This window comes from Leguminivora glycinivorella, chromosome 1 (genome assembly GCF_023078275.1).
Source record: "Leguminivora glycinivorella isolate SPB_JAAS2020 chromosome 1, LegGlyc_1.1, whole genome shotgun sequence".
Classification (NCBI taxonomy): Eukaryota; Metazoa; Arthropoda; class Insecta; order Lepidoptera; family Tortricidae; genus Leguminivora; species Leguminivora glycinivorella.
This window is the reverse complement of record NC_062971.1, coordinates 34,002,537-34,015,557: the sequence shown is the minus strand read 5'-3', so window position 1 is coordinate 34,015,557 and position 13,021 is coordinate 34,002,537. Positions and strand designations below refer to the sequence as shown.

Below are 13,021 nucleotides of genomic sequence, written 5' to 3'. Positions count from 1 at the left end.
AATTTTGATAACCATTAATAGCTGCACACGATTCGTTTTCTAAATTACTCAAACTTCGGTTGTGTAGGAAGGTTATTTTCTGTCCGGTAGTACTATTATTAATTAATTATGCCGGATGACCTCAAACTATTATGAGAGCATTTCTTTTTTTTTTTGCCATTTTTTTTTTTTTTTTTTTTTAGGGAATTTTAGGTCAATTGTACTCAGAATCACGAGTACTTTCAATCTCACCGGGAGACAAAAAGTGTCCCAAATTTCCATACATTTTTGTTACTTTCCTCTTTTGTTACCCCACACAACATGTACGGAAAATGGTAACAAAATAAGAAAAAATAGGATTGAAAAAGCTAGTGATTCTGAGTAGATATAACATTTTTTTTTTCAAAATTATCACATTTCATAAAAGTGGCGCTCATAATATGTAGTATTTTATAAAATCGTGATATAATACAAAGCTTTTCAGTCGAGTACCATGTTTAGGTATAGTATATAGTACGGTACGAGATTGAAAAGCTTAATTATATCACTATTGTATACAATACTTTTTCTATGAGTCATCATCTTCATCATTAATGGACGAAAAATATCATCATTCAAGTTAAAATTAATATTAATAGCGTCGTTCACCGTTGTATCAACATCCAATTACCTGGCAACCAATTGTTTGTAATAAAATAACCGTCTCTGATTGGTCGATAACGCGATAGATAAAAAAAAATGTATTTCAGATGCAGACAAATTTGCCAGGTTGTATGTGAACTTGTATGAAGTTCTATTTTTGATTTTTTTTTCAGTAAAGTGCGGTATAATGAAATATTATAGTTGACTAAGTGCCAAAGACTATCCAACACTGAAAAGTCAGCACGTATAGTTTAGTCTGTGGTGTCCTAATTGACAGATTAAAGTCGAAGAGTAGAAAAATATAGTTTGACACTAGCTTAGCGTTTTGCATAGACGCTTAACAGCTCAACGCGCAGCCGAAATACGATAAAGCTCAGTTACTAAACTCGAGTGATTTCACACTATCCGATCCGATGCCGAGTACCGGATGACTGTGTGATCCAAAACTGTAATAAATAACATTTGACGCTAGCTTAGCGTCGGTATAAACTATGCGTTGGTCGATATAGTAACGGCTTATCCTTCCCAAAACACAAGCGTTCAGTTACTAAAATTAAAGGCATTAAAGCAAATTTACATCACCGACCTTTAGGCCAAATATTAGATCTAGATAACATATGGATCGGATATGTCACTGGTCAAAATGACGTTTTTGTCTGAAGAACAAACGTCACTTTTGACATTCATTGATCGGAAATAATTTTATCATTAGGTGATTCCGAAAGTCGTCTCATTTCGAAATTTTTTTACCATACAAAATAGTTCAGCCCGCAATGTAATTCAAACAATGGCGTTAAACGCTCGTTGACACTTGACAGTTGTCATTGACTGTCATCGCAACCACGCCTACACATTGCATGGGATTGGGATTTTTTTTCCAAAATTTATTACGGGTCAAAAATTAAGAGTAACTCTAAAACACCTCTCAGTTAATGATATGTATTTAATTATATGCCTGGTTTCATTTATGGCCCGTATTACGTTTACACGCTGTATAAATAAATTTAACTAACTTCAAATTTCCTTAATTTTAAATAAACTTTTAATATCTATCCGATTAAGGGTCAAAATGAAAATTTACAGAAAACGTTGGCCGTTTTCAAAGGTCCGGTGGCTAGATAGACCACCGGAACTAGGAAATGGTCGGTTACTAAACTCGGTGGTCACCGTCCATGGACCATGGCGGTCGATAAACTTATAGTCGTTTTCTTTTGCTGAGAGATCATCGCCCATTTGCGTAATGTCGATTCACCATTACGATCGACATTTTAAATGTTTTGTCTTCAATAAAGGTATAATTAATTTAAAATAATAACCAATGAAACATCAATTGTAAACAGATGTAGGCTCTTGTTAATGATTAAATATTGTGAATGTTGTAGTTGCAAAGTATTTTATTAAATTTCTTTTGAAAATAAAAACAACTTATACGAATAGTTTTACAGTAGAAACTTGCCTAACTTTAACGTTTAATGGCAGTGCAGACCCCTTAGCACAACTTGCCTTGTCGCGCGCGAGTCCATACATCAAGCGCGACTTCAAGTATGGACTCGCGCGCGACAAGGCAAGTTGTGCTAGAGGGGCAGGTGATAACCTTATTTTAGGTACTAGATTTTTCTGTACCATCTTATATGAGGAGCCTTGTCCATTATAGGAGAGTTTGTTATGAGACAAAGACGGACCGACGCAAGTACATAAAGTGCAGTACGTTATTGTTTAGGGTCTCCCCAAACCTATCAACGCGGAATCGACCCTAAGTTGGCCCCGAGCAGTTATTTCTATAATATCCGAATAGTGGTGCCTCGTCCATTACCTATACAGAGACATACTAAGGGCCAGTTGCATCAATCACATTTGACAGACACGTCTATGGAACTTCCCACACAATAAAATTTAACGAACGCTTTAACGGTGACAGACGGTTGATGCAACCGGCCCTAATTATGAGATGTGCTCGTAGCAGCGGGCGACGCTAGTACATGAAGTGTCGTCCGTTATTGTTAAGTCTGGGCCATGCAACCGTTCGCAGATTGAATCCTTCCGGATTTGCATCCCGAATGCAAGTATTCGGCCACTCATAGCAGGCTGCTTGGAAGCTAGTGTTTATTCACAGCTGGAAAGCAACTTGCAACATCTAATTAATTTACTGATTATTCGGCTTCTTAGCTACAAGAATGGTCCCATCCCACCCTACCCCTTTTTTTATCGATGTGGTAATGCTGTTACGCATACCCCCATTGATTTCGGGGGTTATGTGGGACTCTCATCTCCCATACCCTTCTCTTATTGAGAAAGGGGGGAAACGTCCTACCCACTAAACCCACATCGGTTTAGCCTGCACTGTCGTGTAGGGGACGTCTAGAATCCCACCCTACCCCTGGCATACACACAAAACTTTGGCATCCATGTTTAAAGCTCTTCATACAGGAATGAAAACAAATCAATATCAAAATAATTTAAAACTTGCTAAAGTAAAAGTATAAACACGTGGAGAAGTGATGTGAAATTGCCCTTCCTCTCCCTCGTTATTTAATACTAAAATGGCAGATGTTGTGATTGAATTTTTATAAGTACCTAAAAAGTATTATAACTTTGATCAAAAAATTTAAAAAATGAAATATTTTACCCCGGGTAACATAATATTTAATATAATCAAGTATTTCAGACTTTATTATAAGACTGTCACAGTTACACGTGTTTAATATTACAGACGGGTCACAGATTATTTTATATTAGACTTGGCATTATGAACAAACCGAAAATGATTTCGTTTATTAATATCGACTTTACGGCACCCTTACATCCTGTGCGTTTTCACATTATCCGATCCGATGTCGGATGTCGGAACAATATCCCATACATTACAGGGGCCCCATCTTGGATTTTTTCCATTGAAATCCTTCCGACAGCCGATATCGGATCGGATAATGTGAAAACGAACTAAGGGTCCGTAACTGAATTTAGCGTTCGCATTTTTTTTTATAATTATGGAAATTTTCACATACTTCTGCGGCGTGACGTTGAGGAGTCTGTTACGTAACTGTGGTTCATGCGACTGACCCTAAAACTTACAGAGTGACGTGCAATAGTAGAAATTATATTTGTTCGAATTATAAACTGATATCTATATAATACTCGAAAGAAAAATGTACTAAGTCCATTAGTCCACCTTTGTGGCCGAGCCGTGGTAACACTGAAAGTGAACGCAGCCGACGCGCGCGAAGGAGGGTAGATCGCGCGCTGTCTACGCAACTTTGACATCCACCCTTCTTCAGTTTTCCGTGATCATGATGCATGCAACTGCGTCGAAATATCGGAAAATCGACAAAAATCAAAAAGGTAATCACGGTCAATATAAGTCAAATTTTTGTAATGCTTACAATTCTAAATAGTACAATAGTAAACCGGAAGTTGATGACCCTTTCGGTGGTCAAGTGATCTGAGGACACACGTTTAGCCAGATTGTTTATGCTATCATAATATACGGACATTGAGAACCGTTGCTTATGTTTATTTTCTCATAAAGTCTTTTTTTGGCGAAAAGTTCATATTATATTGACTGATGTTTCTAGGTGGAAATAAAGCTAATTATAGCTTAATAAGCGAAATCGCTTGACTTCGCATAGCCAAGAAATCACACTGAGAGAAATTTGCATTGTGAATTTAACAAGTTCTTGTTGCGGGTTTATCCATAGATCTAGTTGTTTTTTCTCTCAGTGCACTATCAGTTCTCTACAGCTTACGTAGTAACACTTTGTGTTGTGAGACAGACTTGCGTTAAGGTCATCAAATCAGACAGATTTGTGAGACAGACTTGATTAACAAGACCTGCCACTAAACTTGTTGAAAAAAGTGTAAATTCATTATAAGCGCTCATAAATTCATTGGATAAAAATTTCATACTTTAATTTATTTTGCTAACCCAATAAAGTGGTTCTAATACCAAAATGCTTTATAACCGTCGTAAGCTTTAATTTGAAATTAGTCAAATACTTTACTCTTAATATTATAAAACGTAGATTTTTTTTAATTTGAATAAATTATAAAATTCATATCAGATATTGCTTTATGCGAGCCGCAATTGAAGGTAAGTAATTATTAGCCATACAGTTTGTCAACCTGAATAAGAATACGAAATATTATTTATGTACATACAATAATTCATTACACCAGAGGATAATTTTCGACTTGTCACAAATACTTCTGTAAGTTATTCTACATTCGCATACGACTATTTACTTCCTAAATAGAAACAAATACTTGACGAGAACACCAACACAAAATAAAAGTACATCTTAGTCAGCTCCTAGCCAAAATAGTTCGTGAATGAAAAAGTACATTGTTAGCAGCTTCTACAAATAAACTACTTAGGTTTCCGCTCGCATTCGCAACTTAGCAGCCAGGCTGCAAGAATTGCAGACTAGGGTAATGCAAAAAGTTTGCGTTTGCAGCCAAGCCAGGTTTATTGCTTGTTTGGTACCCGGTCACACATGTAAGGAGGAATGTGCGCAATGCAGAATTGTTTCTGGAAATAAGAGGCTGCGGTGGAAACATTTTGTGGCGAAAAAATAGCAGTGATTTTAGAAGGCGCATAATGTCAGAAAATTTATTCGAAATTAGGTACTTTCATTTACTAAGTAAGTACCTAAACTTAATGTTAGTAGCTACACATCTAGATAGTGATCAACTGATCCTATCCCAATGTCCGATGGTCGCGTTCACTGATGAACCAATATTCTATCGAGTGAACTTGTGATCGTGTAACAATTTATTTAGTAAGGCCACTTGTTGTAATTTTACATTAGTAACATTACTAAATATACCTATGAAAAGTGTAAGAAAGAAAATGTAACACATTGCATAAATGAGATTTATAAAGTGTTTAAATAATTTATTTCATTCCGTATCACAAAATTCACAAAACATTAACAAAAACAAATGCGCGAACAATTAAACAATAAACTTATTTGTGTCCCTTCTTCCAGTCCCAGCCTTTGTGGTCTTCGTGGCCGCCCTTGCTGCCGTGGCCCTCGTGGTGGTGGTGGTGCTCGTGGTGGCCGGCCTCGTCGTGGTGTCCCTTGTGGTCGTGGTGGTGCCCGCCCTCCTCGTGGTGGCCCTTCTTGCCGTGGTGGTGCTCGTGGTGGCCGCCCTCCTTGTGTCCCTTGTGGAAGTGGCCGCCCTTCTCGTGGCCGCCCTCGTGGTGGTGACCGCCGTAGCCCTCTTCGAAGCCTGATTCGCCGTGTTTGTCGTGGAAGTGCTTGTCCTTCTTGAACTCGTCTATTTTGTGGACACCGTGATGGCCTTTGGTGGAGTGTCCCTTGTGGTAGTGTCCCTTCTCTTCGAAGCCGTGTCCTTTTTCTCCCTTCTCTCCGTGGTGGTGCTCGTCATAGTAGCCGTCGTCGTGGTGATGGTGCTTCTTGTGTCCGCCATGCTCGCCGTAGTGTCCCTTGTGGCCCTCGTGGTGGGAGTGGCCCTTCTTGCCATGCTCGTGCTCGTGGTGTCCCTTGTAGCCCTTCTCGCCGCCGCCGCCGTGCTCGTGGTGGTGGTCGCCGTGGTGCTCGTCGCCGCCGCCCTTCTCCCAGTGGTGGGACGCGGCCTCGTCGAGGTCGGCGTGCCTCCTGTACCGCGGGGCCCGTGCCGCCACGGCCGCCACGCACACCGCCAGACACACCAGTGTGATAGCTCTCATGGTTTCCTGTGCTCCTGGTTCTGTTGGGCAATGATTGCCAAATGATGCCTGTTACAGATTTCTCTAGCCTTATATACTGTTGCAATAGTACTCTTTGATTGATCGTTTTAATGTCAAGGTGATGTCCGCGCGAGTTCGTATTAAGTCAATTAACTTTAGGTTCAACGTGTTTTAGACGTAATAGGTGTCACTATTCATTTTCACTATTTATTTTATCTACTCAATAAAATGGGTTTCAATATAACTATAAGTAGTATCTGGAATAAGTGTCGCTTCGAAAGAAACTCAATATGTATCCATTTAGATTTACAGCAAAATATTTTATTACGTTTAAAAGGTTCAATGAAATGTGTACAGTTTCAGAAGAATCAATGCATTCAATATAATAGGAAAATTGGGCGTTTATTCCAATTATTGCCACTTCGCCCTTTTCATCTACAATGCTTTGAGACGGCGATATAAAAAAATAGGTTTCACCACACCAACTGGTAAAAAGGCTTACTTTGCTATTCGAAAACAGATAGCAAAATTGCATTTTATCCACGAGAGTGCAAAGTAATTCCATACAAATTTTAACTTGTTTTCTTAAGCTGGCTGGTAGAATTTACCTATAAATGATGATTTTGAATCATAAATATTGACTAAATTAATTTAATGGATTTGATTTAGTTTGATATTTTATAGTCAGTATTTTGTTCGTGTTAGTGTGATGAAAAATTTTGTTTTTCACTCGGTGGCAAAGTTTGTTTAACCTTCGTGCCTTGAAACTACGCTCGCGGTTCAATATTGGAATATTTCGCTTGCTCGGGTATCAATATTGGCACGTGCGTTTAAACAACAACTTTGCCCCCTAAAACTGTAAAACAAATAACTATTTATATTTTAGTAATAATTTAACAATCCGAGGTTAGAACACCCCTACGTCGTTCAGTTAAAAGGGTCATGACTTTGAGTACTTAGTTTTAATCCTGAGAATTATATTTTCTGAGAAAGCCTCATACGCAAAGATCTAAATAGGTACTATTAATGTCAATTATGAAAACTTTCAACAGGTTAAATATGTATACAAGAACATCTATTTCTTAAATATTGTTTTATTTTTAACTATATTTGCGATTTTTTTAAAAACTGTTGAAAAACATAGCCGAAATAAGAAAAAGACGAACAACTCATATATTTATAGACGAACAACGCGACAAAGACTACTGACGAAAGATGACTTTCGGTTCGTTTCATAAAACAAGACTCGTGTTTTAATGCCTCACCTCATTATACATCAGTCACATAAATAACTATTATTTTATCAAGTTGGGATGGCGATGTGCAGCGATTCTCACAGTACATCATCATCCTCCTTGCGTTATCCCGGCATTTGCCACGACTTACCCATAAGGCCTAGTTACCCTTCGGGTTGGAAGGACAAATGGCAGTCGCTCTGGTAAAACTGGTGCCTACGCCAAATCGGGTAAGTAATACGAGATATAAGAACGTATCGTATATAACTTATAAAATATACGCTCACTTTGTATAAGCTTGTTCAGCATAACGTTCACTGGTTATAATGCTCAAAATCGATAATAGCAAATCATCTAATTTTGAAGTGGATAATGTTTATTCTCTATAATATCAGTGTATATAAAGATTAATGTATATAACGTTAAGGATACCTAATATTTATAACATATATTAATCAATTATTCTAACATCAAACGGTGTAATGTTCATAATATCTAAGATCTATGTATATAACGTTTGGGATACCTAATATTAATAACATATATTTTTCAATTAATCTAACATCAATCTAACATGTTCATTCTGTGTGTAAGATTTTAAATGCATAATAACCTAACCTAACCCACTTTCTTAGCAACAGTTTTGTATGGGGGTCGCAGTTCTAACCTAACCTAAACCTACTTTCTTAGCAACAGTTTTGTGTGGGGGTCGCAGTTCTAACCTAACCTAAACCTACTCTCTTAGCAACAGTTTTGTGTGGGGTCGCAGTTCTAACCTAACCTAAACCTACTTTCTTAGCAACAGTTTTGTGTGGGCAGTTCTAACCTAACCTGCAGTTCTAACCTAACCTAAACCTACTTTCTTAGCAACAGTTTTTGTCTTAGCAACATGGGGGTCGCAGTTCTAACCTAACCTAAACCTACTTTCTTAGCAACAGTTTTGTGTGGAGGTCGCAGTTCTAACCTAACCTAAACCTACTTTCTTAGCAACTGTTTTGTGTGGGGGTCGCAGTTCTAACCTAACCTAAACCTACTTTCTTAGCAACAGTTAAATGTTATATATGGAGAACGGTATGGTATATATAAACTGATATTAAGCTAATATAATCGTTATATTAAGTAATGTTATTTATGGTGGACGGTATACTTAGTGTATGGTATATAAACTGAAATTAGCTAATTTTAACATTATATTAAGAAATGTTATGTACGGTGAACGGTATACGTAGTGTATGGTATATAAACTGAAATTAAGTAACGTAAACGTTATATTAAAAAACGTTAAGTAAAACTAATATTATGGCAATTCAGCGTTATTTCTTACAAAAGTATTGATGTTGGTGTTATATCTAACGTTCATTATTGCTGCTGAACGTTAGTAACATGAAATTATATATATTAACGTTATATCTCGTGGGACGCACCCGGCCTTATTGGGATTAGTCCGGTTTCCTCACGATGTTTTCCTTCACCGAAAAGCGACTGGCAAATATCAAATGACATTTCGCATATAAGTTCAGAAAAACTCATTGGTACGAGCCGTACACCTTCTCACAGTACAATCAAAATATAAAGCCTGACCAAATATTTATGATTGTTGTCAGGAGGGCGCTGTTATTCTGATGTATGCGGTGACAGTTCAGTTTAGTATGAAGAAAATAGTTCTGATGAAATTCCGCAACATGTCGCGTAGTCATATATTTCTGTTCAGGCTTTACTTCACCAATCTCAGTACTACGTTTAATTTGTGATCATTTTCACCCACCCACTTAGCTTAGGTCTAGAAGATCGAATTCAATTTTACCTATTGATCTGAAGAACAATTGAACGATTCCGAATTAATTATTAGAGTTTTGGCACTAAATGCGAATTGCAAAGACTAGATATATATTGTGTTTTCTTCAATCCTTACTGCTGTTCCCTTTGTCTGCTTCAATTTTAAATATTGATTGTAGGTAAGTAAGTAAACACGTTACTTTATTGTATATACAACCAAACAAAACAAAACAGACAAACATTAGGTAAGTACCTAATTGACAACACTGTCGATAGAACCGTATAGTTATACCCATACCATGTAGTATTTGATTGAGGCAAAAGATCGGCCTGAGTGGAGAGCACTGCAACGTACAGCGATTTATGGTGGTCACGACCCTCAGTCATGAGGTTTCGACGAAGAAGAAGAAGAAGAAGAGAAGTATTTGATTCGTTTCAAAATTAGGAAAATAAACTATAAGGTACACAATTTTTTACCTGTGTGCGTAGTCATATGCCCAAACGCTTCACGATTCACTCACGATTCGTGAACGTTTCGTGAAGCGTTTGTGTATTCGGCTATTACGCACACTGATCTATGTCGGATAGCACGTGACACTTTTAATTCACCCTAATGGGAACATGGTGAAAATAATATATATATAATGTAGGTATAATATAATATACGTATTAAGGGCATATGGATGGAGTTGTGGAATGTTACTCGTATGACTAATACGAGTAACATGTTTAATTATGACTGAAGCGCCATAGTTTCCCCCTTTCGCGTCACTATAAAAGCAAGGTGCACGGCACCAGCGTCCCTTCTTTTCTAACCAAAATTCTCTCTCCGTTACGTGTCCTAGACTAGAACCTCTCACTGTACTAAAAATCCATTAAAAATGGTAATATTTTAAAGCTGTTTTATTTAATGTCTGGGTTCCGGCTCAAACATTTGCACATGTGAGTCACAGTTTCGTTTTCTTTCAACCCCTTATTTGCCAAGAGTGGCACTGAAGCTTTAGTAGTTTCATTTGTTCTGCCTACCCCTTTATGGGATACAGGCGTGATTGTATGTATGTATGTTTAATTAAATTTTCCATAAAATATTGTTCACATGTGTTGTGATCTGATAGATTTGTTATGTTTTATTTATCTGATAAGAGAATACAATAAAAAAAAAAACATAAATGTGTCTCCAAAAATAATTCCAAGCATGTGTTATCTCATTATGTACGTAATTACATATTCGTATTAGGTAATTAAAACACATACAATTTTTGATCTATAAAAAGATGGGCAAGGCTGCGGCGCGTCGTACTTTTTGCATATGCCAAACATTTTTTCCACCTTATCTAACAAGTAAAGAATACAGATGTGGCTTTTCACGGGAGTCAAGGGCACCGGGTGTCAAGGTCCGGTTGCGTGGCGCCCTGATTTCCTTTTGTCGGTTTCTTGTCGCCATCTTGCGTCACGTTTCCGCACCGGCGCGCGCGCAGCGAGTGCATTCGGGCGCCGGCGGCGCCGGCGAGCGAACATGGGGATTGGATTGTTGAAATAGGTTCAGGTAAATGGTTTGTTAAAAGTTGGATTCAATTAAAAAAAAATGCGGTGGTGGTAGTCTGGATGTGGTTCTTGGCAAATTTTTATCAAATTGATTTATTTTAATTTTGTTAAATATTGCTAGAGTTTGTAGTGTCAGATTTTGATCAAATGAAAGCATTGAAAAGAAAGACATAGGACCAGTTTTGTACAAGTCAGGTGTGAAAAAATAGGTCTAAAAAAGTTGCTTAAAAATCTTTCCCATAGATCTTAATGCATCGACTTTACATTCGAAACTTTTCCCAGATCTATGTCAAATCTAATCTGTGAAATCAATTTGTGCAGGTGACGACCAAGATTATGATTTCACTTGCACCCAAGGCATAGTATGCAAACGTTTGACGTCGCCGGAACGTCGTTAACAAGATACGCCCGAAGAGGCCAAAAACAGAATCCCAGCAGCAGGCCAAACTCATTTTCACTCCGACGTACATCAGAGACAATTTCCAATCGCTCATTTTATACTCCGAGTCGAACAATCAGTAGAACTACAGATTTTTTCTTATATGTTTGCTGACGTACACAAGTTTGTATCAGGGCATTTGCAGAATTTGGGACCCCCCAATTAGCGTAAGTTGTGAACAAAAATTAACTCACTGTCAGTTTTGTGACGATAATTATTAAGGATGAAATTTCTATAAAAATATTGTTATTGTGATAATTACATGAACATTAAGCGATAATCTAAAATTCAGAATGTGAAAAAAGTAAATTTTTACATACATACATACAACATACATACAATCACACCTGTATCCCATAAAGGGGTAGGTAGAGCACATGAAACTACTAAAGCTTCAGGGCCACTCTTGGAAAATAAGGGGTTAAAAGAAAATGAAACTGTGGCATTGCAGTGACAGGTTGCCAGCCTCTCGCCTACACCACAATTTAACCCATATCCCATAGTCGCCTTCTACGACACCCATGGGAAGAAAGGGGGTGGTGAAATTCTTAACCCGTCACCACACAGGCACCACCAGGCAGGCAGTAAATTTTTAGACAGAATTTATACTTAATTGTCGTCACAAAACTGACAGCGAGTTAATTTTTGTTAATAACTTGCGCTAATTGGGGGTCCCCAATTCTGAAAATGCCCGTAATTACCACTTTAAGTAAGTTTTAAAAATAGTGTTAGTACACTAATTTTTCTTAAAATGATAGGGTATAAATGTATTTGTTTATTTTCAGCTTCAGAGAACTGGGGGCATAGACAAGAAGACAATATACATCCTTTCATTGAATTCCGTTAACTTTAAGTCAAATACAATTAATTTCTCTAAAAAACTAACGTCCTTTATTACGGTTATCGAATTATTAAAAAAAAAATTACTGAACACGTGTATGGCATCCTTTATCACTTCCTTATGTTATTTGTTCATGACATTTGTCGTCAGACACTTGATACTGACTTATGATTAAGGTCCTCTCACACTAATTAATTCAAGGAAAAAACAAATTTAACAGAGGAGGAAAGGAAATAACAATTTTTTCAAATTTAACGAAAAGCGATCCTGATGATGAACCTAACTGCGTGTCGAATTTAACGGAAAACAATAAAAACACGGTGTATATCATCTATGTTGTTAAGTAAAAATAACCACTTAGTTTTAATGTTTTAATAGCATCTGTTATACGAATGAATTTTCTCTTCGTATGGCGTAGGTCATACCTACAATATTTAGCTTGGTAAGGCCTCCTGAAGGACTGCGTCGACTAAAGCATCGCAACAGAGACCTTCAACCGACCTTGTAGCCCTACGAGTATTATAATCTACTTGTAACTGCCAGGTAACAGTTTACCAAATACATTACGAAATTAAAGAAAAAGCAAAACATTTTGTAGTAGTACACGAAGGTTCGTGGTTTTCGTCTAACAACATCTTTATAGGTACCTGATTGCAATGTTTACGTTGCTCGGTGAAACATGAGGAGGCTATATGGAAAATTTAAATTTTTGGTACAAGCAGCTTTTATTGCTGGTTGTTTTTTTTCCACAGGCAACGAATACTCACTAGGACAGTTCTAAGAACTTCAAACATAGAAATCCAATGGCCATCTACTGTCTCCATGATCGGATCAGCTCGGTGGTACCATTGCATTGTTACCCGAATTACGTATGT

General features: G+C 37.4%; 1 protein-coding gene across 1 annotated transcript; it reads right to left on the bottom strand.

The window, feature by feature from the left end:
• Nucleotides 1-5,497: 5,497 nt before the first annotated feature.
• On the bottom strand, nucleotides 5,498-6,337 carry LOC125231564 (histidine-rich glycoprotein-like). Its single transcript, XM_048137024.1, has one exon. The coding sequence runs from the start codon at nucleotides 6,308-6,310 to the stop codon at nucleotides 5,585-5,587; it is 726 nt and encodes a 241-aa protein (XP_047992981.1). The 5' UTR covers nucleotides 6,311-6,337; the 3' UTR covers nucleotides 5,498-5,584.
• Between the last annotated feature and the right edge of the window lie 6,684 nt (nucleotides 6,338-13,021).

Excerpts from the sequence above, each read along its gene's own strand:
- LOC125231564 (XM_048137024.1), bottom strand. The coding sequence starts at position 6,310 with ATGAGAGCTATCACACTGGTGTGTCTGGCGGTGTGCGTGGCGGCCGTG.